Below are 27,434 nucleotides of genomic sequence, written 5' to 3' on the forward strand. Positions count from 1 at the left end.
CACCCTGCCTGCCCGTCTGTCCGTCCATCCGTCTATCCGTCTGTCTGTCTGCCGTTTATGTCTCTAACAACATATTTCTTTAACTACTGGCTGGATTACCATAGAATTCGCTGTGTACCTTCATGCTCCCGAGATTATGGCCTTTCCCCTAGCGCCTCCCTTATGCCATTCACTTGTGCACAACATATCTAATAAACTAAATTACCATAAAACTTCATTCATGCACCCTGGAGAATTAACCCTACTGATTTTGGTGACCCACTATAAAGTGCCAAAAGGCACTTTATAGTTTATAGACTTTGTTTTATTTCACTTTAGCATTTGCTGTTGTTCATGATATGCTAGCACTATCAATGATTTGAATTAATTTTAGCCCCTGCACAGGGCAGTAGAATGGCAGTGTCAAATCTTAACAAATATTCACCAGCTGCATAATGTAGCTAGCAGCTAATTATGTCTCATGCAACCTCATAATACAACTAAAATCCACCTATTTTGTCTCCAACAGGTTGGACACAGAGGGAATCGAACTACTGTCAGCCCTACTTATGGTAAGAGACAAGGAATCAGCACAGCAGCTTGTGTATCACTGCGGTTTTATAGATGCTGTAATCAGATAGCTGTTGTGTTGTGATTGCAGTATGACACCAGGAGTAGAAGCACTTCTGAAACAGCTCTCCGACACTCCTACTTCCTGAGTCTGGGAGAGAGCATTCATAGTCTGGCAGACAGTAAGTGACATGCACGCACGCACGCACGCACGCACGCACACACACACACACACACACACACACACACACACACACACACACACACACACACACACACACACACACACACACACTCATGCCGGCCTGCACACACAGATACAGACAAACAAACCTTCTTACATAGAGAGTACATGTTGCCTCCTCAGACAATACTGACTAAGCATCTGAAGACAATTCAAGCAGAAGCAGTAATAATCCAAGGTCATGATGATCTTTCTCCTCCTACAGCTGCCTCAGTGTTCTCTCTTCGAGAGATTCAACTCCAGAAAGACCCGGGACACCGCAGCTCTTTGTTCCATCCACCAGGTACAAACCACACATTCTCCAAACATAACAGAAAGGAAGTAGATTTTAAGACAACAATCACCCCATATAATTCAAGATGTACAGAACTGCCTCCAAAAGTGTTAGTGATGAATGATGAGATTACTTTAAAGACGGCAGCTAAAAATAATAATTAAGGCTCTTGCACACTGGGAGCATGATGAATAAACAATCCAAAACTATTTGGGCATAATCTGTCAATTAGAATTTGACTACAAAATACTGTTCCTGAAGAAACAGCATGGACTCGCTATGTTGGTAGCCAGTATACAGTACTTAGAATGTTGGTAGTGTTAAGTATTATTTATTACCATTAATAGATGTTGATTAAAGTATTAGTAGTGTTAAAAGTGCTAAAGTATTAGTAGTGTTAAAAGTTCTAAAGTATTAGTAGTGTTAAAAGTGTTGATAGTGTTAACGTATTAGTAGTGTTAAAGGTGTTGATAGTGTTAAATTATTAGTAGTGTTAAAAGTGTTGATATTGTAAAAGTATTAGTAGTGTTCAGCGTGTTAAACATGTTAAAGTATTAGCAGTGTTAAAAGTGTTAAAGTATTAGTAGTGTTAAAAGTGTTTACTCCCAATCTCTCTCTCCCCATTTCCTGTCAGTCTACTGTACCTATCAATAAAGGTGGGAAAAAAAACTTAAAATATATATATATATATATATATCTTTTGAGAGATTGACCTAATTTTACACTTGGAAAAGATCTACATCGACACTTGTAGATTGGTTATTTTCACTATTTAAAAATGAAGAGCCTAATAAGATTAGGCATAAGGGATAAGTACAAGATGGGGCCTTAGATATATTGTCCATTAGGGGCATTAAGGGCATTTATGCATTATAATAACCATATCTAAACTATAGTATAATTAATTCTAAATATGTCTTCTGTGTATTATATCGGTAGCCTACATAAAGACATCTTTTATAATATAGAAAACACGGGTATAATATAATAGATGACATGACATATAGTATTATATATCTTTTATATATATATATACATGTATATATGTTTTTAAATGAAAGCATTCTCTCTGCCTTAGGTCGGGGAAAAAACAGAAGACAAAGTATCTTCTAGAGGAGCGGAGAGAGAGAGAGGTTGATGAAGAGAAATCCCTGTGAAGACCCAGGCGCCGTGGCCAATGAGACTCGCTCAGCAGACAATTTTCTCCTTGCACTCGCGCACTTGTGTGTCTGTGCACGCACAAATGTGCATGCATGTACCCACATACTTGTACGCGCGCAGCCGTCCGTTTCCATGGCAACAGCGCAGGGCGACAGGGTAGGGTGTTTCTGAGAAAGAACTTGCACTGCACTTCAGACATTTCTCAGCTGAGATCTCCAACTACACACGTGCGCACACATACACACACACACACACACACACACACACACACACACACACACACACATACGAGTAAGCTACGGTACAATAAAAAGACACATACTGCCAAGTTAGTCACAGTCACAATAATTATCTGCCTGCCTCAGTAAGTTAATTGGTACAACTAGGCTATAGTACCTCATTATGACAGGCCTAAAGGGATTACAGTGCATTGCTTTCCCATAACTACTGAAGTAAGAGCTGTTCTGCTACTTTCACACTGTATACTGCTGTCTGCTGTCTGCAATACACCTCTAATTATACCGATCACACCCACAACCCATCTGAGCATTGAGTGCAACTTTCCTTGTCTATAGCTGCACTATACTGTTACACAAGTACTACAATAAATAGTAGCAGCACTAGGGCTGGGCTAGGAAATTTCGACCACATACGATATTGTATTGTGATGATAATATTGCATTGTGAATATCAAAATATCCATTTTCTTTTTAATAATAATAATAAAAAAAAACATAATGATATAGAAGATTTACAATGCCAGACGATAATCTATTCACGATATCTATATAAATATTGATATATTGCCCAACCCTAAGCAGCAGACTCCCATACCTCGGCCACACCACCCCAATGAAAAACAATGCCCTTACCAAAAAAAGAAGAAGAGAAAAGCAAACTGCAAATTGAATCAAAGCCACCGGTGTGCATCCATAAGATGAACCTACCTTGCTTGAGTGATCCAGTGTTTCAACTTGACTTGGGGTCTTCGTTCAAAACAGTGTTAACGACAGTGTCCACTGAGTTTTTGAAGTTGCCTTAGTGAAATGTGCATGATATGTTGGCTTGCTAAGAATCTTGGATATCTAGAGATCTAGTGGTAGCCTGCGTGTTAGGGGTTCATTCGCATAAGTGTATGTATTTCTCAGTTTCCTATTTGCACAAACCAGAAGTGTCCTCTGAAGCCTGCTTCCTTTTCCTTCGCCTCCCTCCTTACCTTGGCTTGATTCGTGCCCTAGTATCTTACCAAAGACCTTCTCCCCTCTAGTATTTGCATATCGTTGCTGTCGGCACGAAACTGTTAACGTCCAAAACCGTTACTTTTACGGATACACGATTAAACGGTCATCATATCGGTATCGGCAAAATTGGATTTAAAAAAGAAATATTGGTATTGAACCAATATCTAAATAATATATATAATGTTTTGCTGTTTGAATGTGAAGCTGAAAAAGATTTGTGATGATGAAGGCTGCAGATTCAATCAATGTTTACTAGGGAAGGTTTCAAAATGGTCTAAAAACACTAAAAGCCTAATGAATCAGCTTTTTTTTAAGTCTGATTCTGCACCCAGAAACACAGTTACTGTAGGTAAACCCTCCTGGAAATTGGAATTGTGATATCGGCTTTGGTGTTGGTATCGGACGATTTGACCAAGCAAGTAACCGGTAATCAGATATTGGCCAAGATTTTGGTAGTCCCTAGTTAATTTGATAGAAAACGGGAATCTGTGTTCCAATGGATCAGTTATTTAGTCCCAAGCTCTTTTCAACACTTTTCATTGGCTATATATTTATAAAACCCATAGACAGACTTAATGACTTTCAACCTGGCATCCCTATTTTGGGCATGTCATGAAAATATAAAAATATTTTTCTAAAATTGCATATCTTCAACGTGTCACACTGTGATACGTTGTGAGCTTGTAGATATTCTTTTCTAATTTTGCTGTCATATGACAAAGTATAAAGTAGGGCATACGCTGATCAAGAAACATAAAAGTTTAAATATGGAAATTCGACAGCGACGATAATAGTAGACGATAAAGGTATGGAAATAATGTCAGAAATTACTTTTAAGTGCCAAATTCTATATTCAGTAATTTCACATAATATCCCCAACACCTTCATCTTGCACTGCTAAACTTTCTTGCCAAACCAGTTCTTGGCAGGGAGTTGGGAGTATGTTGAATTCTTATAAAAATATGTTTCAAGTACACTCATTGACTACAGTACATAAAGCTCTAACATGTCTAATCTTCCCATTGTAATTCACTCCTGGCAGATTTGAGCCCACTAGTCATTCTCATTACCTAGATGAAGAAACTAAGTGAGGCTTACATTTTTGCAGATACATGATGGGTAGGGATGTGGTCAGACCTACGTACCGACTACCCCTGTGTCCAGTGCTGCTGAGACCAACAGATTAGGAAATGTAGGATGTGAGGCTAAACAGTCAAATCCGGAGAATTGATTTTACACTGAAAGACAAAAAATGTACTTTTACACTTTCAACATACTGGATTTTATTAGGTATGGGGCTGTACAATGACTTATCTATATGGCATAATGTAGGCTGACCGGTTCCATAACATTTGCACAATGACAGCGTGTGTGTGTGTGTGTGTGTGTGTGTGTGTGTGTGTGTGTGTGTGTGTGTGTGTGTGTGTGTGTGTGTGTGCGTGTGTGTGTGTGTGTGTGTGTGTGTGTGTGTGCGTGCGTGCGTGCGTGCGTGCGTGCGTGCGCGTGCGTGTGTTTGCGTGTGTGTGCGAGCGATGTGCGTTTGTGTAATTCACGTTGGCTTCCTTATCTGATCCTTCTTCCAAATGCTGATATTAGTGATGTTGTCAGACAAGAAACAGATTGATGTGGGTCACCGTCCATTGAGTTCTGAGTAATGTTGGATAGAGCACTATTGCACCTGAGCCATTGAAAAGCAGGTTGGCGTTGGCCTCGTAGACTAGTAGAGTAATGGTGTCTGGTCATGTGTCACGAAGAGAGCCAAGACTACAGTTTCCATTCCAATCATGCAATGTACCCGGGGGATTTCACTATTTAACTAAATTCAACCTGTGTGGGAGGACCATTTAGTGAAGTGGTAGTATTTGGTTGGAATGAAAATCTTCCTACTCTTGTCTTTAAGACACCACTTTGATAGAGAAATCACCACCAATAACTTAAATGTTGTAAGCTCGCTCCTCGATGCTGCATGGAGGCTGTATTCCAGTGTTTCCCGCCTAACCTAATAATCCTAAGGATACAGCACGGTGGCCCACACAAGTCACGACGCCAAGTCTTAAGTAGAGTGTATACAATATGTACTGTGGGAGTCAAAAGATGAATTCCAATAACCTTTCTTCATATTTCGATTCACTTTCCAATTTACTTAAATGGACAGCCGAAGAAACCCTCTTCTTCCACTAAAAGCTGGATGAAAGCTTCGATGTAAGCAAAGCCATGTGACCCGTCCTAGCCTGCTTTCACTTGGATATAAAGACGAGAAGTGAGGGTGAGGAAGTTCAGGGCAAAGCTGTTGGGACTTGGGAGAGACGTAGCGGTGTACTTTACACTTCCATCTCCACCCTCCACCACCCCCACCCCCACCCCAACCCCAACCCCAACCCCACCTCACCCCACCCCACCTCACCTCAGTGGTGTTACTGTTTGTGTATTTGTTGTGGTAAATGAAGCTATTTTAAATACTGTCATGAAAAATAAATAATATATATATATATATTGTATTTTAACAGATGTTTTCATCTTCCTCAGTGAATTTTATGCCGCAAGAAACAAGACCATGTTAAGAGGAGGAATTAAATTAGATGATATCTAAATGTTTTATAAAAGATTAATGTTTAGATTTTGTATAAGATGTGATATTCAATATTTTGTGTGATATACTGTATGAAAACTGAGAAACTGAATGTATTGTGACTGCCACAAAGCCAAAATTGATTAAATAATGAACTAATAAATAAATAAACTATGGAAGTTCTGGAACCCATGTACCTCTTCCGTGTCTTAGGGGTGTTTGTCCACATAGTATGCTGTCCCTAAAGGCTTGGGGAAGAAACATGTTCTCCAAGACAAAGCTACGGCAAGTATTGTAATGGGTGGGCTATTGCTAAATGGCAGGCAAATACCCAGTAGTTAATAGTTTTGACATCCTTAACAGGCGCACCATCTAATGGTCTCCCTGAGATGCTTCCTTGAGCAAGATAGTCAATTCTAAAATGATGTATTTGTTGTAAGATAGCCTTGAATGAAATGATAGGGAATGAGAGTGACTAAAGAGTACTAATACAAATTAACAGAAGATGGCGTCATTGGACAAAGCACAGTATAGCCATTAGCCTATCGTTTATAGGCCTGGGAAATCTAAGATAATGCAGTTTAGTGTATTGTCTGGTTAGTAACAATTCTATCCATGATTGACTACATTACCATAGTTGTAGGTCTGTCTGCACTTCAAAAAGAGCTCTCTTGAGCTGTTGGGGTCAGAGCTACTGAGTCAGCAAGTCTAACTATGAGTCAAAATGTCCACTGATACCACTACTTACATAATTGTAAATTAACTCTGTTTTTATTCAAATGCATTGTGTAAAAAAAATAACTCATGCCCGTTTTCAATCAAAAATCTATTACTGTCATGATACTCACCATGATACTAACGTGATACTAACTGACATGATACTGACATGATATTGACCATGACTAACCATGATACTGACATATTACAACCATGATACTGATCATGATACTGACATGATAGTGACAGGATACTGACCATGACTAACCATGATACTGACATTATTTAGCGACGAGCGATAAAAGTGTGCTTGGCCTCAAGGAGTGGTTTTGGTGCAAAAGAAATGCTTGCAATGGATTCAGAATAATGAAAGAATTGACCCCTCACATGCTACTTAGGGCAGAATTCTAAAAATAACTTCAGGTACCCCCACTTTCAACAGCTGTCACAAGTTCCCCTAGGGTTAGGGTGAAATGTGTTACTAAACACCTTTGCACAATGGTAAAGACATTTCTTGGTAAGGAATTTATTCCAGTTTTTTTCTAATATCCCTTGCCTGTATTGAAAGATGAATGTTCAAAACATTCAAACAAATAATTGTATAAACTGTTCCTTCACATAGAACAAGATGAAGACTAAACTGGTGAAATCATTATCTAATCAAAAGATTTACACTATAAGCATGGTTTGGCCTACAGATGTACATTTCTGATGCCTTAATTGATAGGACTGTAAATTAAAAACAAGACAAATATTGGGTTTTTGTTCAAAACTACAGGTTGAGTAGAATAACTTGACTTGAATAGCGAGTCATTCATCTCCTACCACCTTAGCATTAGTGCAACAGCAGCCTTTTATGGGGTGACCTGATAGTCGAGAGGTTAGCCCACATGTGCTCTAAATTAATACTTGACAGTGAGTCCCCGGTACAATTCCCGGATGGACGAACCATTTGCTGCATGTCACTCCCCTGCTCTTTCTCCGTGTTACCTCTCTCTCTCCACTGCACAAATCCAATAAAAGTTCAGAACCCCACCTCCCCCTTGAGGACCAACTCAGCGACCTGAGGGGACAGTTTTCAATGACTGGTTCTGATTGATTGATTGATTGATTGATTGATGTACTTTATTTAGTAAGACATGAGAACAACAGTACATGGAAGTACAAATTCACAATACAAGGTCTACTAAACTGGAAGACTCATAAAAGCACTGAGCTTGTTTCAAATGAGTTCCCCATGCACACAAATCATGATGACATATAAGAGACAGACAGATATACACAACTACTATAGAATGTCATACAATCAGTTTACAGGTTACTGGTATGAAGAGTGAGAAATATGTACAAAAGGAGAAGGAGAGAGGGGGGGGTAGGGGGGGGGGGTAGGGGGAGTGGAACTTTAGAGGGAAGTTAACTAACCTGGTTTTGTTTGGTTCAAAGACAAGCCACTTGGATGTCTTATGGACGGCGTATGCACGGCGTTTGGGCGTTGGGTACACATACAACATATACATATATATGTATATGTATACATACATATTTGAACTGGGGACCCCCCCCCCCCCCAAATAATTAAATTTGAACTGGGGACCCCCACCCTGACAAGCACTTGGAATTGTATAGGAATTGAGGCATAGCATTCCACAGATAAATATTTTGAAAATAGCAGATCTACAAGCTCACGATGCCTCGCGTTACCAGGCGTTGTGAGCCTGTAGATCGTCTATTTGTCTCCGCCAGGCCGTAAGGCATGGCGAGAGAGTATGTTTTACCCTCCGTCCGTGTGTCCGTCCGTGTGTCCGTGTGTCCGTCCGTGTGTTACCACCAAATCTCCGGCACCGTTGGCCCGGTCGCTGCGAAACTGTGCACACACACTCCCTGGATGCCAATTCAGAACCTCTGCCTCAAATTTTTCACATGGGCCTGTTATAGCGCCACCAGGAGGCCGATTTGTGCAAAACCCATTTTTTTCACATTATTCCTACAGTTTTTAACCAAACGTCATGCAAATCGGTACACAGTATCTCTATAGTCATGTGATCAACCCTGATCTGTCCGATTTCCCATATTCCATCCTTATTGGTTAAGGTTGCCATCCAAAGTTTGCAGGATTGGTCCGTTTTGAACAAACTGCCTCAAACCATGAACGCAGCGTGCGATTTCCGTGAAATTTCACACGCACATTCCCACTAGGCCGAGGAAGAAATGCCACCCTTTTCACATTGGCCTGTTATAGCGCCACCAGCAGGTCTAATTTAGCAAAACACATTTTTGGAACAAAATGCTTCAAATCATGAATGCAGTGTCCGATTGCCGTGAACGACCTAAGAATAAATGGCACCCTTTTCACATTGGCCTATTATAGCGCCACCAGGAGGCCACAATAACGTATCTGACCTGGCGGAGACCTGTGCTCCGAGGAGCACTTTATCTAGTTTCAAATGTTTTGCCTCTTTCAAAAATACAATTTGACAATTTGGCCAATGTTTGACCAGTTTTTATAGTATAGTTTGTTGATTACTTTTGATGCAGTAATGGTCTTTTTGTAGGTATTAAAAAGGTCTTAAAAGTCCTTAAATGGTCACTTCAATGTCATCATAGGGAAACCCCCCCCCCCCACAAATCATGTGGGGACGCCCCTGGGGGTCCCAACCCACGGGTTTAGAACCACTGACAGTGATTAAGACACTTGAGGGTCACTCAACTGGCCTACAAATTCCTCAAAGAATGTCTCGTGTTTCAGCCCTTTTCTGTCATAATGTTTTTCTTTTTCCTGAATGTCTGATGTCTCGTGTTTGCTGCACACAAACAAACAGACGTAGTACAGTATTCTACTGTTAGGTCCTCCCAACAGAAGAGATAGGCTAGACGAGACCATTCTGTCGAGCAGAAACCTCGTGTCTCCATAGCCTAATTTGAACTGTTTATGTTTGTTTACTTTTTCATACGACGTCATTGTAGCCTACTAGTGTCACACAAAAGTTGCAAAAATAGCTCACAACCGCGAGCAGATAATAAGTACCCAAAGTCGCTTTTAATACATAAAGAAAACTTAAGGAAAAGTGAAAGTGTGTCTGTGCCTGCCCTGGGTTTTTATAAACATTTAGCCAATGAAAAGAGCTTATGTGACTAAATAGTAACTAGCCTACTAATACTGTAACTACAGTAAACAGCCCTAAAGATACACCTTCAGGAGGCTGCAATTGGAAAATGGCCCCTGTCTAAGTCCTAACCTAACCTACCCCCCTACCCCCCCCCCCTCTCTCCTTCTCCTTTTGTACATATTTCTCACTCTTCATACCAGTAACCTGTAAACTGATTGTATGACATTCTATAGTAGTTGTGTATATCTGTCTGTCTCTTATATGTCATCATGATTTGTGTGCATGGGGAACTCATTTGAAACAAGCTCAGTGCTTTTATGAGTCTTCCAGTTTAGTAGACCTTGTATTGTGAATTTGTACTTCCATGTACTGTTGTTCTCATGTCTTACTAAATAAAGTACATCAATCAATCAATCAAACATTAGGCTACTACACTGGTTCCACTGGATCTAAAGGGTGCGTTCGAAAATACAGCACTGAGCGCACTGGCCAATACAAACTAATAGGCGAGTGTGCTCCGGTGCGTATGCGTAATTTTCGAACGCACCCAAGGGGTTTCCAAATTGGGAAGGCTACTAGCCTATTATGCTTCCTCAAAAGGAGGCGGGGCACCCGGATCTGCAACCTATCAGCGCGACGTCCGTCTAAATAAAAGTTCAATTTAATTAGCTCATAAACTGGCAAGAGGAGGAAGCCAACTTGGCAATGCGAGCCTCTCGAGAGCCACTTGTACTTTTATGTTTGTTTAGTTTTTTTGCGTGCCAGATAGCACTCACGGACCGGGAACTCAATGAAAAGCGGTGGCTTCGGAAGTATATCAACCCATCATCTATGTGGGTTTGCGTTTGCTCTGAGCGACCTGTCTGTCCGGGATGAAGCCGTTTGACGAGCGGCTATGGATGCTGTTCCAGCGGAACTGGCAGCACACGCTGACATACTGGAGCGTGTTCTTCAGCTTCGGCCTGTGCATCGCGCTGCTCGGGCCGACCATCCTGGACCTGAGGTGTCAGACCCACTCCACTCTGCAGCAGATCACCTGGGTGTTCTTCTCCCAGCAGTCCTTACTGCTGGTGGGCAGCACCTTTGGAGGACTTTTTAAGAAAACGTGAGTTTGGCCAAAGCTTTAGAAAAGATGCAGAATTAACAACCTAGGATATTATTATTATTATTGTTATTATTATAGAATTATTATTATTATTACCGTATAGTTATTAGGCTAATATTAATATTATTATTATTATTATTATTAACCTGCTTATTATTCCTATATAATAGGAATACATTATTCCTACATCATTATTCAAATATTTTTATTGGATTTTTCCAACATGTTTTACACACAAAGACACAATACAACATAAAACAGGAAAACAAACCATGTGTTAAATAATCAAGAATATAAATTTTGCCTGATGAAGACCTAAAGGGTCGAAACGTTGCATTATTAAAAAAGAGTTTCTTGGAGCTTGAAACAGTGTTGCGGACCTCCTCCTTCTTTTCCTTGATCACTCCTTGATGTCCAGCACCTGGCCTAAATACAGGCGTGGGATGTGCACACAACCTTCTCTTTGAAATAATCAAGAATGAAAATACATTTTATTTCAATATAGTGGCACAGAAAACGAATGCAAATTGATTCAATATAGAACATATTAAAATGCAAAATCAGAAGATCATTTAAAAAAAAATATATATATACCTAACTAAGGAAAAGGGGAGGGGGAAAAGAATGGCCAATGGCTAAATTGTTCATAATAGGGTTGATTTGAGTAGCCTACCTACATCCTAAAGAAGGATTATTATTATTATTATTAAAATGTTTTTGTGTGGTGCATTAATACAGTATATAATATAATGTAATATATTATAATATTGACTGTTGTCATTCTCAATCCCATGGGCAAACCTTTACCCTGTAGTCTATAGTTTCGACACCGGGTTGAGATAAAAGATGCTTGTATGTGATATTTGTTGATTAATTCCATTCTCCTATGACACAAATAGCTCATCAAAACTAGTCTCTGTGCAAACAAGAAAATCATTCATATCATTCACCCTAACGCACTGATAGACTATCCGTCCCTTGTCACAGGTCATCATTGACACCATTCACTGCTCTGTGAAATTCTTATTGATCAGCTAAACAGAAAACAGGCATCAGCATCTACAGAGGACATAGTAGGCATCAGCAAAGAATAGGATTTTACGTTCTAGAAAGGCTTATCATATCAACATGACAGAATACAGTCAAGATAGGGCCACGCATCACTTAACCAAGATGGATGTGTGCTTGGGGAGAAAATATGACACACACACACACACACACACACACACACACACACACACACACACACACACACACACACACACACACACACACACACACACACACAAATATGACACACACACACACACACACACACACACACACACACACACACACACACACACACACACACACACACACACACACATATATATATATATATATATATATATATATATATATATATATATATATATATATATATATATATATATATATATATATATATATATATATATATATATATATATATATATATATATATATATACACACACACACACACACACACAGACCGAGTAAAACCAGAGGAGGATTCAGTTTTAAAATTATGAACCGTCATTGTGGATTGATGGTGCGTCATGCATAATTTGCTCTGTCATGCTCTGTTATACAATGTTGTATAAATCAGGCTTCATGCTTTTTGGTCCTTTCTGCTGCTGGCTTAACTCATGGCACATTCAATTATTTTTTCTTTTAGATTTATTATATACAATATATGACTGATAAACAGTGAGCATACGTTTATGTACATTATATATCTTGCATTACATAGACCAGTCACACAGTAATGAATATGTATGCTTAATGTTTACATCTTCTGTTGTGCTTTGGCAGTCAAGGACACCTACTTCTACCCATATCTCTGTCCTTGTTCTTTAATCTCAAAGTAAATGTTCGATGTAGTGTTTTTTATTTTCTTAAGTTTTCCAGCCGTTGTGTTAAGGTCGGCAGTTTTCTTCATAGACACAATTTTGTGTGATGTTTTTAGATCAGTTTTTACAAAATCACACTTATTATAATGTCAGTTAGAGCCCGTGAGCTCTAACTGACATTGTGCATTATGTGAAATGTCCCTTTCACCTTTAGAGAAAATGGAGGTAGAGGAAATGGGTATTCATTCAACAGTGGGGCATTGTGGAAAGTTGGCAGGAAAGATGGAAAGCAGGGTGAAGATAAGGAGTATGTTATTCTGTGCTTGAGGGCCCTGATAAGCTAACTGGGTAAATAGCGGAATAGTGGACCTGAACCCCATCAAGGTGACTTTAATATTATGGACAAAACCAGCCTAGAAATCTCCGCTTTCGAAACTCATTCATCATCATTAATGTCATATAGTGTGCTTCACCACTCATTAATAGGAACATGTAAGACTCTGGGGAATGTTGGTCTACCAGCATGCTCACTCAAATGCCTCCAAAATGCCGCTGCATGCCTGGTATTCAAACCTCCTATATTTTCACGTCTCGTCCCTTCTGCGTTCCATTCACTGACTTCCAGTTGCTGCCTGCATCCAATTCAAAACACTGATGACCTACAAGGCAATCAAAGGTATGGCTCCCCCTTCAGGACACAATCCACCCTACACCCCTTCCCACACACAGTAGGGTGTCTGTCCATCCCATCCATAGGACACCTTGGCCATCGCTTCAAGTGTCCTGGACTCTTCTCCCTCCTGGCTCCCAAACTGTGGAATGGAATGGACCCCCCCCCCTCTCCCCCCTCAGTCAGGACTGCAGACTCACTCCCCATTTTCTGCTGCAGTATGAAAACTAACCTCTTCAGAGTTTATCTCACCCTCTTGCACTCCTTATTCCTTATATAACCTTTTGCCTATATGTTTTGGTAGTTGCCACTGCTAGTTATACTAGTATGCAGATAAGTTGGTTACTTTATGGTTACTTTTAGATAGGCATAATGTTTGCTTGACCAAGAGCATCATTTAGAGATGTTGTCTATGTTGTTCAGACAGATGCTAGGTTTGATGTCTACCTGCTATCCTCGTTACTTTGTAGCACTTACGGTACTTGTTTTTCTTTGCACTAATGGCATTAAATGTTTAATGCCATTTTGTAAACTACTCTGGATAAGAGCATCTGCTAAATGTCTAAATTGGAAATTGAATCAATAGCAAAGGGTTTATTACTACTGATACAATAGGCAATAAATATCCCTATGCAGAAGAATGACATTAAGGCTTTTGCATGGCATTACACAATGCATTTTATCTTTATGTGTCGTGACATGTTTAATACCATTTAATGCAATTTTGTAAGCTGCTCTGGATAAGAGCTTTTGCTAAATGTCTAAATCGTAAATTGAATCAATAGCAAAGGTTTTACTGATACAATAGGTAATAAATATCCATATGCAAAAAAAAAAATCCAAAAGCAGACTTGTGTAATTAAAGGCTTTTGCATGGCATTACACAATGCATTTTATCTTTATGTGGTGTAACATGCTGTGTTGACATTTGGAATACATTTTGTTGTTTTAAAAAAATATATATTTTTAGAATTGGGAAGATTATCTGAAGATAAAAACATGTTTTCGGAAGCAGACCTTGTCTTTTCTCCCATTGTAAATGCAGCATAATAAAATAATACATATGAGAAGAGATTGTCCACTCCTCATTATTCTTGTGTATTTTCTTTAGTTAGAAAGCTGACTGTGAGATCACAGGCTCTGACAAGATTGGATCTATGCCAGGAGGAATATAATCACTGTACCATTGTTGGGAACACGTTTGAATATGTTAAATACAATATAATAAATACATTGGCACTATTTTTGATTGTTCCAGACTCCAGTCCTCCCTGTGGACACTCTGCTCTTCCACTCTCACCATCTCACTGGTGTTTGCCATCATCCCACTGTGTCACCATGTGATTCTGTTGTCTGTTGCCATGGCAATTGCTGGCCTTGCAATGGGGGTGATTGACACCATCGCTAACCTGCGGCTGGTGCAACTGTACCAGAAAGACTCGGCTGTTTTCCTGCAGGTCAGATGAATTGGAATTGTACTTAATTCAGTTTGAATCCAAATAACATTTGGGCAACTTGTACCAACCATGAACTTTGTATTTGTATAATCAAAAACAACCAACACTATTAGTATAAATGTCTGAGTCTGAATAATGTTACAGATTATAGGGTTAGGCGATATGGACAAAATCAAATATTATGATATTTTTGCACCAAATACCTCGATTTTCTTTTAAAATGTTCTAAAATGTCTAAATAGCTAAAATAGACGATCTACAAGGTCACACGATGCAACATGATGATATTGCCCAGCCGTAATAGAGTATACTGCTGACGACAATTATAATGAGTAATCTGCAAGGGACAGCATTTCGAAAGTAATCTCCAGAACCCTGTCCTCTACCCCAGGCCCTGCATTTCTTCATAGGCCTGGGAGCACTGGTCAGCCCCCTGGTAGCTGACCCTTTTCTGTCTGAGGGAAACTGCATCTTGAGCTCCAACTGGACCACCAACTCGTCCTCTTCAGACCTCAACCATCTGCGCAGCACCCTGGCAGGGCCGGGAATGGTGTTGCCCAACATCTCCCACTACCCTCTCCACACGGAGGGAGTCGTGACCACCGAAGTGGCCTACGCCTTCTGGATCATGGCTCTCATCAATGTGAGTGTGTGTGTGTGTGTGTGTGTGTGTGTGTGTGTGTGTGTGTGTGTGTGTGTGTGTGTGTGTGTGTGTGTGTGTGTGTGTGTGTGTGTGTGTGTGTGTGTGTGTGTGATTGATTGATTGATTGATTGATTGATTGATTGATTGAATACTTTATTTAGAAAGACATGGAAACAGTACATAGAAGTACAATTCACAATACAAGGTCCTCTAAACTGGATCGCTCATAAAAGCACTTGGCTTATTTAAAATGAGATCCCTGTGCACTCAAATAATGATGACATTTAATAAGACATACAAATACACTACTATGCAGAACGTCATACAATCAGCTTACAGGTTACTGGTATGAAAAACAAGAAATATGGAGGAGGAGGAGGGGGGGTTAAGACTTTGACAGGGGCCAGTTTGGAATTGCAGCCTCCTGAAGGTGATTCTTTAGGGCAGTTTTGAAAGTGAGTAGGGTTTTACACTCCTTTACTCCTTTGGGTAGGGCATTCCACATTGTTGTTGTATAGCATGAGAAAGAGTTCATTCCCTTGTTTGTGCCAAATCTGGGTTGAACATGATCAGTGGAGCTGCCTCTGGTGTTATGATCGTGGACTTCATTTACGTTTTGGAAGTATTCTGACAAATACAGGGGGATCCCAATGTTGTGTCGAATCTTGTAGACCAGGCCCATAGCAAGTTTCTGTACTCTGTCCTCAACCCTGAGCCATCCAACCCTAGCAAAATGAGCAGGGGTTAGATGGGTTGTATGATTGAGGCCAAGAAGTAGCCTTGTTTTTAAGGCCTTAGTGGTGTTGTGATACCATGAGAAGTATGCATAGTCGAAATGTCCTTGGATGAGGGCCCCTGCGAGAATCTTCAGGGTATTCTTACTGACTAGAGAGTTGATCCTGTACAGAAAGTGTGTGTGTGTGTGTGTGTGTGTGTGTGTGTGTGTGTGTGTGTGTGTGTGTGTGTGTGTGTGTGTGTGTGTGTGTGTGTGTGTGTGTGTGTGTGTGTGTGTGTGTGTGTGTGTGTGTGTGTGTGTGTTGGAGGGAGCGGGAAAGATGGAGGAAAGAAGAGATGGCAGGCAGGCAGTGTGGTGGAAAATCGGAGAAAGGGAAAGACAATCAGAGAAGGGAAAGACAATCAACGTATAGACTGTACGTTGGCTGGCAGTAGAATTGTCACGATTATGACATTTTTGTCGACAATTGATTGTTGTACAAATAATTGCAATTAACAATTTAGTTGTGTTTTTGACAAATGACAAATATTCAAGGAAATGACTGACAATGACTGGTAGCAGTAATCAAAATAAATTATCAAAATAAGTGGAAATAGCTGATCTACAAGCTCACATCGAGACTTGTTGTGAGCTTGTAGATCGTCTAATTCAGCTATTTCCCAACAGATGGATTCATACAAAGCAGTGTTTCTCAACCTTTTTGGGCCAGTACCCCCTATCCAATAGGGATAACACAAACAAGGCAGGACCATTAGGCCAGGACCTATTTGCTGATTGGGTAATCCCTATGGCCAGCTCTGGCATTTTTTAATTCCACTGAATGTCACTAGTGTTTTTATCTGTAGGTAAAGTACTGTAGGCCTATTATAAAGGCAAATCAGCATGTGAGCAATCTGGCTCCCTGGGGTCTAGTGCTGTAACAGGGATAGACTCATGTGTTCTTGGCTGTTGCTAACAATAAGCCCACTTGTAAAATGCATGAGCCGCCTTTAATTAATTTGGGTGAATGACCCATCACGTTCATGGAATGTCAATGTACAAAGCTTAGTGTGCTTGGGTAGCTCAGTCGGAAGAGATCTTGACCTCAGACCACAAGGTCATGGGATCGAATCCTAGTACAGGGAACTCAGCATCTGAACAATCTGGCTCTCACAGGTCTACTAACTTTTTTCTCCTTTAAATGTCCATTGCCATTGACGCAAGTTACATATTTCAAAAACTACACATTATTTCAAAGTAAAAATCTCAAGAAAGCTTGACCACAGTAAGGTGGATTTTTTTAAATGTTGAGTCAAGTTCAAAGGTTAAATTATGAAGGAACAGCGAGGTGCCAAAGTTTTCAGATGTAGTGAAATATCTCAGAAACATTAATACAAAACATTTCAAAGTAAAAGTTCAAGCATGTGTGTCCACAGTAAGTTGAATTATAAAAAGTGTGAATGGAGTTTCGGAGTTTTGGCAATGGACATTTAAAGGGAAAAAAGTACAAACTTTGGCAGGCTACTAGTCCTACATACTTAAACCTAGAAACCCCATTCAAACTTTAAAATGTTCATCTTACTGTGGACGTGTTTGCCTGAAAAGGAATCTTTGAAATGTTCCATGGTTTTAGAAATATACTCCTTTAAAAGTTCTGAAAATTATAATGGAGGTCAATGGAAGATTTTGCCACCTCAAAAAAACACTTTCACCTAGAAACTCCATTCACACTTTTTATAATTCAGCTTACTGTGGACACACATTGCTTGAACTTTTCACTTTGAAATGTTTTGTAGTTTTTGAGATATTTCACTTTTAAAAGTTTTTTTAAAAGTCAAGAGCCCTTACGACTGAGCTACATAAGCACACTAAGCTTCGTACATTAACATTCCATGAACATTATGGGTCATTCCCCAAATTAATTAAAGGCATGCACTTTACAAGTGGGCTTATTGTCAGCAACTTCCAAGAAGACAGGAGTCTATCCCGGTTACAGCACTAGAACCCAGGGAGCCACATTGCTCACATGCTGAGTTGCCATTTCCAGGATTCGATCGCATGAACTTGTTGTTCAGAGTCAAGAGCTCTTCGGACTGAGCTACCCAGACATAAGAAACATTGTACATTGACATTACATGAACGTGCACGGATCATTCCCCCCAAATAATTAAAGGCACATTGACATGAACGTGATGGGTCATTCCCCAGAAATAATTAAAGGCATTTGCCTCATGCACTATACTAAAAAAATATTTGTTTAAATTCTCAAAGTATCCCAGCATTGAACTAGGAGACCTGGGATTTGAACATGGAATCTCTGTGCTGAGAGCCTGATCATAAGACCACTACACCATCTCTCAGTCACTCAAGGCAAATGTCTCTTGTGTTGTTGAAGCGTTCTTTTGTATATTAGCCCTCAGTTAGGTAAAGTTGAAGAGCAATGAACTATAGGATTTGAACTTGGAATGAGTTTGATCATTACATTAGACCACTACACCGTCATTCAGTCTCACTCTGCAAATGTCTTTTAGAATTGTTGAAGCATTTTTTTGTATGTTAGCCTTCAGTTAGTAAAGTTAAGTTGAAATACTCAAGCATTGAACTATAGGAGGACTGACTTGAACGTAGAATGTCTGTGTTGAGAGTCTGATCATTAGACCACTACACCATCACTCAGTCACTCTCAGCAGATAAGGTCATCAAATAATATAATGACAGGCGGTGTCTCCGGTAGGAGACTCAATGGAGATTCTTTAAGTTTTCTACCGGAGACTCCGCCGGTCATCAAATTATCAATCTTGGAACCCATCGCCAAATGAAAAGGAAAAACAGCGCCCTCTGCTGTTTTTTACTATCTCAGTTGGCTCTGGGAGGAAGTCGACGTAGCACACGTGCGCAAGGAAACCGGGGTTTTGGTCTGCCTTCAGCCTTTCACTTCCGGTGGTGCGACTATGTTTTCATTCCCACTAACAATATTTCTACACGGAACACTAACACCACTTCTCCCAGAGAACATGGATCGTTTTGGTTATAAGCCCACTTGTTTCTATGATGAAAGAGCAAGTTAAAATGTGAATATCTTTCCGTGGTTTTGTCTGCTCCGAGGACGCTATTGTTAAATTAGTTTCGGTTTGTTTCTAGTGGGGAAGGATCGGTACACACGTAAATCCCGGCCACTGCATTTGATTGGGTAAAGCGCGGCCTCCTTCCTGATCTGAAGGCACGCCCAATTGTAGGCCAGTGCGTACGCGATATGACGAACCCCCCCGACAGATTCAAGCGGAGAGCAGAATCTGTTCATGAGAGATTATCAAATTATTGGCTTAGGACAAAAACATCTTCATGAATTCAAGGCTCCATGGGGTGAGTAATTGATAGATACTTTTGGGGGTGAACTATCCCTAGGGAGAAAGGATCGCTTTAGGCTATTCTATGAAATCCAGGTACGGTTTATAAAAGGAAACCGTTGTTGACTAAGAGACATTCACTGTAGGAAATCATTCAAACAGCAGTGGAACACATTCCAAGAATGACTTTTTAACTTTACTGAGAGGCTCCTGTTCTTGTAGTAAGCTGTCTGTCTGTAATGGCATTGATGTCGCGGTCTGTCTGTCGCTGGCTGCTGCTCATTGTTGGACAGCAGTCTGTGTGTGACAGGCCTTGCTAGAAGGCTAGCTACTAGCTAGATACTAATGTGTAGGGCTATTTGAATAGATAACCAACTGTATATCCTGACACACCTGACTGCTTTACATAGGACCAGTGCCAGGACTACAAATGTGTGGTTATAGATGTGTCTGTAGTGTGTGTGTGTGTGTGTGTGTGTGTGTGTGTGTGTGTGTGTGTGTGTGTGTGTGTGTGTGTGTGTGTGTGTGTGTGTGTGTGTGTGTGTGTGTGTGTGTGTGTGTGTGACGAAACCCTTTTGGGTCTCTAGGGTGGAGTTTTAACATAATGAATGTTTACCAGGTTGTTGAGCATATAATGTGCAAATAAGAGGAGACCACGCCAGGTTTGAGTAAAAGGTGCAACGTGCTTTTACTCGATAAGCAGGATATTTACAATATTTACATTTCCTCAGAATCAAGTATGCACAGGGCATAAGATTAACCAAAAGAAAGTAAGCCACTACCAGGGGACGCGGGTGTTGCCAAAATAACAAACAAAGCAGCTATACTAGGGAAACAAAAGACAGACTAACTAACTAACTCATTAGTATAGTGAAAACAAAAGCCTGCCTACCTAACTACTCTAACCAAACAATGTTCAAAAATACATCAGTGGCAACCACCCCTTACCTAGTGTGCTTAACAAAGTTTCTGTGTGTGTGTGTGTGTGTGTGTGTGTGTGTGTGTGTGTGTGTGTGTGTGTGTGTGTGTGTGTGGGGGGGGGGGGGGAGGCTTCACCTATGCCATCATTTAAAATCCTAATTTCACGTCCATTCTTATATATCTTTCTTTAATGGATCATTCTGCTCTAATCCTGTTATCACATGGGAAGCATACGACCACAACCTTGTCCAGTGTCCACTTGTATCAATATGATTCCTACCATTGTGTGTGTGTGTGTGTGTGTGTGTGTGTGTGTGTGTGTGTGTGTGTGTGTGTGTGTGTGTGTGTGTGTGTGTGTGTGTGTGTGTGTGTGTGTGTGTGTGTGTGTGTGTGTGGCCAGCTGCCTGTTCCAGTTGTAGTGTTTGTGTTGATGTACCATGAGAGACTGCTGCCCTGTTCCAACTCCAGTCCTCGTCTGCTAGACAGAGACTCTCAGTCCTCCAGGACCTCTGCAGGGTCAGCGAACACGGACCAGGGTAAGAGGAGCTGAATGTGTGTATCAAGGGTGACATGAACCATCAAGGATACAGTACATGATCCATCAGACTGTACACATTGTGTGTGTGCGTGTGTGTGCGTGCGTGCGTGCGTGCGTGCGTGCGTGCGTGCGTGCGTGCTTGGCCTCTATAATCAGCTCCATCAAATGGAATTGAATAAATCAAAAACTAGCATTTTATAATAACTATACACTATTAAGCATTAGTTAAGCATTAGTAAATACTTGATTAATCTTGAATTTATCATTTGTATAGCATTATTCATACATTACTAAGCATTAGTAAACAGTTATAAACGCTGTATTCCCAATTGATAACCTAAACTTTAATGTACTTAATGATTGCATTGACATTTTCTATATCACTGCTTCTATCTCATTTATAAAGCCCCGTGCACGGCTAGCGTAGCCGTGCACGGGGCTCTGGCGCGCTTATTTTGGGGTACCAAAATGGTGGGATACAAATTTCCAACAGAAAAGTAAAAAAAAAAAAAAAAAAGTTTTTTTATTTCCTGGGGTGACGGAACCCCTGGAGAGCCACGCGAAACAGCGCGTACCCCTTCAGACCCCATATAGATCCACAGTGGTGCTCCCTGTGGCTTTTGTTTTTTCATGAACGTCCTTGCTTGTTTCTGTCGCTTGTTTTTGAAAACCTGGCATCCCGACTGGCATCCCGACTGACATCACTGACGTATCCTTGGTATTTGTACTTCCGGGTTGCATAATGATGACATCACTGTCGAATCCTTTGGTGTCATGAACCTAGCCTGGTGTGTTTACCAGATGCAGCAACCCAACGCGCTGTAGTTGTTTTCCACGCTCGCGCTAATGAAACACTAAACGGAGAAGCTTATGATTGTGAGGTTGAGCGTGAATGTATTAACATTGTAGTCACCTGAATTGAGCGTGGAAGCAGAAGACACGGTGAAGGGGAGGTGAAAGAGGCGCTTCTGTTGTTGTTCTTCTGGCGATGGAGAGAGCTGCGGAGTTTCAATGGCGGCCCTTCGTGTTGTTTCGGCGAAACCCGTCGGCGTTCGGTGTCGGTGGTGCGCACGGTAAACGGTACGAAGATGTTTCCCCTTCCGTTGTGGCCGAAATGTGGTGAGTAGAATTAATTATGTTGCGAGGTGGAAAATATGTAGTGAGCAGTGAGAGGTGCCCTACGCCACCCGTAAATTGAGCGCGCACGCCGTGGCTACTGTGGTGGCGAGATGTGGTGTGTCGGTGTTGTGTTTACTCGACAACAGAGCTGTGGGTATAGCGTCAGCGGGGGGGCGGAAGTCACTCCTCAATTATATAAGTAGATCTAGTCCTGACTTTAGATGGGCTCATACAAAATACTTAACTAACGACTAGTAACTAATACATCACGAGTTTGAGTATGAATGTTTATAAAAACGTGTTTTAATACACTCTCTAAACGTGTCTAAAATCCTTATATGTACAAATGTACGCACTAACTAATGCTAAATAGTGTATAGTTGAAACGTTTATTACTGTTTACTAATAATGTATGAAAAATGCTTTACTTCAATTTTAGGATGAATTCATGATGAATTAAGTATTTAATAATGCTTAACTAATGCTTAATAGTGTAGTTATTACTAATTGTCTACCCTACTGTCTTCCCAGGTCACAGCAGTGTGTTTAGTTGCTGTCGCCTTCGCAACCTGCAGGGTCGTCCGCCCTCTTTTTTCCTCCTCCATATTTTGGGTGGGGCCATTCTCTTCATCACTGATGGCATTATAGTGAGACATCCTATTAACACCCTGCCTCAGAAAACATACAACATATTATTAGGAAAGTGTGTACTTTACAGTAGAGTAGACTGTCCAAGCTAACATGCTACTGCCTTTGAACCCAGGGCTCCTATGCTGGCTTCGTCTACACCTACGCTGTGTCCCCTCCACTGTTTATGGGCCATAAGACAGCTGGCTACCTGGATAGTGTGTTCTGGGCCTCCATCACAGCTGGCAGGCTGGCATTCATCTACCTGTCCTACAGATTCACTGCTGCCAGGCTGCTCACCGTCAGTCTGGTATGAACACACAGTCACACCAACAATCCAAGTTTCACCCACACCTTCATCCACCATTGACTTGTTAATTGCATGGTAGTAAGTATGAACACAATGCAGATTTAAAGAAAGTTGACAATACTTAATTGCCGTGGGGGGAATAGAATTATAGAATATAATATTCACACCTGCATTTCCATTACAAATCTATATAAGTGAGTTATTTGAATGAACTATATGAATGCTACCAAGCGCTGCTGTTCACGCCGATCACACAAAGCAGGCAAAGCAACTGTGAGTTGGCTGTAGAGGGAGTGTTGCATGCAATATAAGTCATATAGAGTTGTGATTCAATGAGCATTCAATGTTTAGCATTGTCTCTTCAAGCTTTGTGTTTCTCTCAGTATTTGTTGGGTGTCAAATAGAATGGGAGTTCAATGAGGAACTATGCTCAAATAGACAAGGGCTATGGCTCTAGTGGAATCATTACATAATGAGCATAATCAAATATTTGAAATGGGTGTGAATTCAAATGAGAGGGTCAGGATGAGAGCGGCTTACTGTTCTTTTAGCCAACCTAATTAGATGCTACTTTGAATTTTACTTGTGCATAACTTTGACACCACAGAATCTGAATCCAATTTCGGTTTACCTTATATGGTTTGCACAACTTAAAACTGAAATAAAGGGGGGAAAAAAACCTAATTGGAAACTTAAGATCCTGGCTTATAAAAACAAAACAAAACAAAAAAAACAATGCCATTTCCTTAACCCCCAAAATAAATATACATACTGTAAAATCATGCCCCTTTCTATTTCTTTTTTGATTCTTCTTCAGGTGGGGGTGATACTAGTGCAGTGTATGATGTTGTTGCTCTACTACAGCAGTGCTTTTCTCTTCATTGGAACATGTGTGTTGGGACTCTGCATCAGTAGTGTGTTTCCCTGCATGCTGGCCTTTACAGAAGACATACTAAACTATAAAGGTAACACACACTTTGCTGTTGCTTTTTTAATGCCTTTCCCACGCCAGCATCCACTTGCTGGCCTTTGACAGCTCTAATGTTTGGCTATGCTTCACAGGGAATGAAGAGAATCAGAGCCACTGACACCAAAATGACTGCATTCACTCTACCCCCTGAGCCAGTGCCACCTGGGGTTTTTAAAACTCTTATCTTTGTGTCTGAAGGTTGTGCCACAACTGTCCTAGTGACCTGCGCCAGCACAGGAGAGATGGTACTGCAGATGATCGTTGGATCGGTAAGATACAGTCCAGGGTGTGTGTGTGTGTGTGTGTGTGCGTGCATGCGTGCGTGCGTGCGTGCGTGCATGCGTGTGTGTGTGTGTGTGTGTGTGTGTGTGTGTGTGTGTGTGTGTGTGTGTGTGTGTGTGTGTGTGTGTGTGTGTGTGTGTGTGTGTGTGTGTGTGTGTGTGTGTGTGTGTGTGTGCGTGTGTCAGTAAACCGTCCGAAATCGTATAACAACATACTTTTTAGTATACCAAATTAATTTTCACTGCTTCCGAAAGCTGAGTAGCTACTATGTGAGATGCAGGGGTTGACACAGAGGCACTTGCCCGTCGGTTAAGTACAAGTCATGTTCTACTTGCCCAAAAGTCATGCCCACTTGCCCGAAAATTAAATCATCCATTATAAAATGATAGGTAAAAATGAATTACCGTTCATCTTAACTATATGCCAAATAGGCCTGTCTAAATAGCTGTGAATATGACTATGGGTTCACACTTATTTTATATTTTTAAGTGTAGCATCAGTGAAAATAGGAAATTATAGGCCAACTTTGCTCTTATTTTAAATTCCACAGACCAGATTCCACTTTCCTGTAACTTAAATAGATAGATAGATTACGTTTGTCTGACTTGACACCTGACACGCAACTATTTGTGTCTGTGTGAGATGCATACTAAACTCAGGCTATTTTGTAGTATTCAACCGTGTCCAAAGTGAAACCCTACTGCTTAGAAAATACTATGTAGGCTGAAAATACTGTACGCTTAGTAACCTCATTCATAAAATGTTCATCTTACTGTGGACATGTTTACCTGAAAAGGAATCTTTGAAATGTTTAATAGTTTTAGAATTGTACTCCTTTAAAAGTTCAGATATTTATAATGGAGGTCGATGGACGATTTTGGGACCTCAAAAAAAAAAACACTTTCACCTAGAAACTCCATTCACAGTTCAAAAATTCCACCTTACTGTGGACATGCATGCTTGAGATTGACCTGACCTCATATGTCTGTACTGAAATGTGTGTGTGTGTGTGTGTGTGTGTGTGTGTGTGTGTGTGTGTGTGTGTGTGTGTGTGTGTGTGTGTGTGTGTGTGTGTGTGTGTGTGTGTGTGTGCGCGCATGCAAGCGAGCGTGAACAAATATGAACATTTTTACATTCATGTTGGACTAATGATGCATATGAAACGGGCTTGTTTGCGTGTGCGTGTACTCTACGTGTGCATGTGTGTGTGTCTGTCTCTGTCCAGGCGATCCACAGTCGGGGTAGTTATGCCTTCTTGCTGTGTGGCATGATCGCATCCTTCATCTGTTTCTGCCTGTTTCTGCTCCTCCTCTATGTGCAGCGCATACACACCCGCTGCCAGTCAGGTACAGACAGTGAACACTTGAAGAGTTGACATTCAAAACTGTGTTATTATTAAAAAAGTAACTCATTCAATCTGTAGGACCATATCAGTGGTCTGCCATGTTTAACCCATTGACTACAACTCACGGTAGACTTGACATTACTGCTGAGTCCCAACCATTCTGTAAAGCATAGTTTGTGTTTTTGCAAGGAAGCTATTGGATTCTGTTCATTTCAGTACAGAATGAAAATCAATTTGCAGGGAATTGAAACATGTATCATGTATCAGTCTAGTCCTAGGTGATAGGAGTAACAATGACAACATATGGATAGATGTAACAGTGTTTTATTGAAGGAGGGATGTTGCACCAGTTAATGTACAAATATTTACAACTTACTATTCGCAACATTTGAGGGGATGGTAGCAACTGCAACTATTGATCATCATCTCTGCCCGTCCGTCCGTCTTGTCCGTTTGTCCGTCCGTCCGTCCGGACTTGAAACTTTGCGTGATTTTTCCAATCAATTACTTTTTTGATTAATCGAATAATCACGATATGTGTTTTGGTGGATTTTTCTATATCAAGGAATCAACACATAACTGAGTCTGATTAACCCCTCAAGCATAATTTTATGATTTGTCGTACAACTGTGTTGCGTGGAAATAGCAGATATACAAGCTCACAGTGGGTTGCTTTTTTTGAAAATCTATTTCATTTCAGATTGATTTTTTTTAATTTATAATTGATTAAATTGATTATTTTGATTAACTGCTGTACACCTAGAGGACAGGATAACAAAGTAGTGGAGACCAACTCAAACTGAAAACAAAGTATAAGAACTATCTAACTAGCTTCTAATGAGAATAAAAGTGAAACAAAATAATTTGGGTATACAATACAGCACACAGATTGAATAAGATTTCAAGCAACACTAGTATAACTGCATACACAATATGACTGCTAATTATGTTTACCTCACAGATTCCTCTAAAGAGATTACCATGACAGAGACTCCAAAGCCAGGACAGCCATGACACATGAACTGCAAAAGACTTGGCAGGTCAGAGAACAGAGAAGATTCCTGTGTATTTCTACAGAGGACACAGTGCAAAGGGAAGATGGAAAGGGAACTCTCAGGACACCCTGCTTTTGCTCTGTCTCACCACTGCCACAAATCATCATCAGAGTGAGCTACTGTAGTAATGGATTACAGCTGGAAACCTTCATCCCATCCTCTTCCACTGCGCAATGGAAATGAGGAATCCTCTGATTAATCTTCATTAACCAGCACACCAATCAAAGACCAATTCAAAGGACATGCATGACTTCACCTCACTTTGATTTTAGCAAGCATAACTCCATACTAACCTTGTGACGTTATATTTCTTGTACCAGTTTGGAATCCTGAATATTGTATTGCCTTCATGGTATCAATGTTGAAATTCTGTGGTCCACAACCTTGGCATTCATAAAGGAATTGATGCTGGAACGTGGATGTCGAGTCTGCTTCTGTCATACCTCTTTATCAAAATTTGTCATCCTTGTTGGTTAGATCAGATTAGTAGGTTTTGGTATGGCCAGAATCAGTAATTATTGACACCTGATATTAGCCCACCACACAAAAGTGGTGGGCTAAGTTCATTTACTCTTACTTTTATTCTATCCCA

General features: G+C 40.5%; 2 protein-coding genes across 3 annotated transcripts in view; both read left to right on the forward strand.

Moving 5' to 3' along the window:
• The window catches only part of cdk18 (cyclin dependent kinase 18), a 37,367-nt gene extending 34,876 nt beyond the window's left edge, over positions 1 to 2,491 (forward strand). The window contains exons 13-16 of the mRNA XM_084062107.1: positions 509 to 551; positions 641 to 731; positions 999 to 1,076; positions 2,146 to 2,491. Of these exons, the coding sequence (XP_083918233.1) occupies positions 509 to 551; positions 641 to 731; positions 999 to 1,076; positions 2,146 to 2,180 (247 nt within the window). The 3' untranslated portion in view covers positions 2,181 to 2,491. The remainder of the gene's footprint in view (positions 1 to 508; positions 552 to 640; positions 732 to 998; positions 1,077 to 2,145) is intronic.
• Positions 2,492 to 10,557: 8,066 nt separating this feature from the next.
• On the forward strand, positions 10,558 to 27,242 carry mfsd4aa (major facilitator superfamily domain containing 4Aa). Of its 2 annotated transcripts, XM_084062412.1 has the most exons (10): positions 10,558 to 10,967; positions 14,772 to 14,970; positions 15,362 to 15,613; positions 20,997 to 21,132; positions 22,785 to 22,900; positions 23,017 to 23,190; positions 24,008 to 24,155; positions 24,359 to 24,429; positions 25,668 to 25,788; positions 26,749 to 27,242. In XM_084062412.1, exons 1-10 carry the CDS (start codon positions 10,735 to 10,737, stop codon positions 26,799 to 26,801), a joined length of 1,503 nt encoding a protein of 500 aa, XP_083918538.1. In that variant the 5' UTR covers positions 10,558 to 10,734; the 3' UTR covers positions 26,802 to 27,242. The 2 variants fall into 2 exon arrangements, with proteins under 2 accessions (XP_083918538.1, XP_083918539.1); XM_084062413.1 differs by lacking the exons at positions 24,359 to 24,429; positions 25,668 to 25,788; positions 26,749 to 27,242 and adding an exon at positions 24,253 to 24,297.
• The last annotated feature ends 192 nt before the right edge of the window (positions 27,243 to 27,434 follow it).

This window comes from Gymnoscopelus microlampas (genome assembly GCF_963454915.1).
Source record: "Gymnoscopelus microlampas genome assembly, chromosome: 7".
NCBI classification, from domain to species: domain Eukaryota; kingdom Metazoa; phylum Chordata; class Actinopteri; order Myctophiformes; family Myctophidae; genus Gymnoscopelus; species Gymnoscopelus microlampas.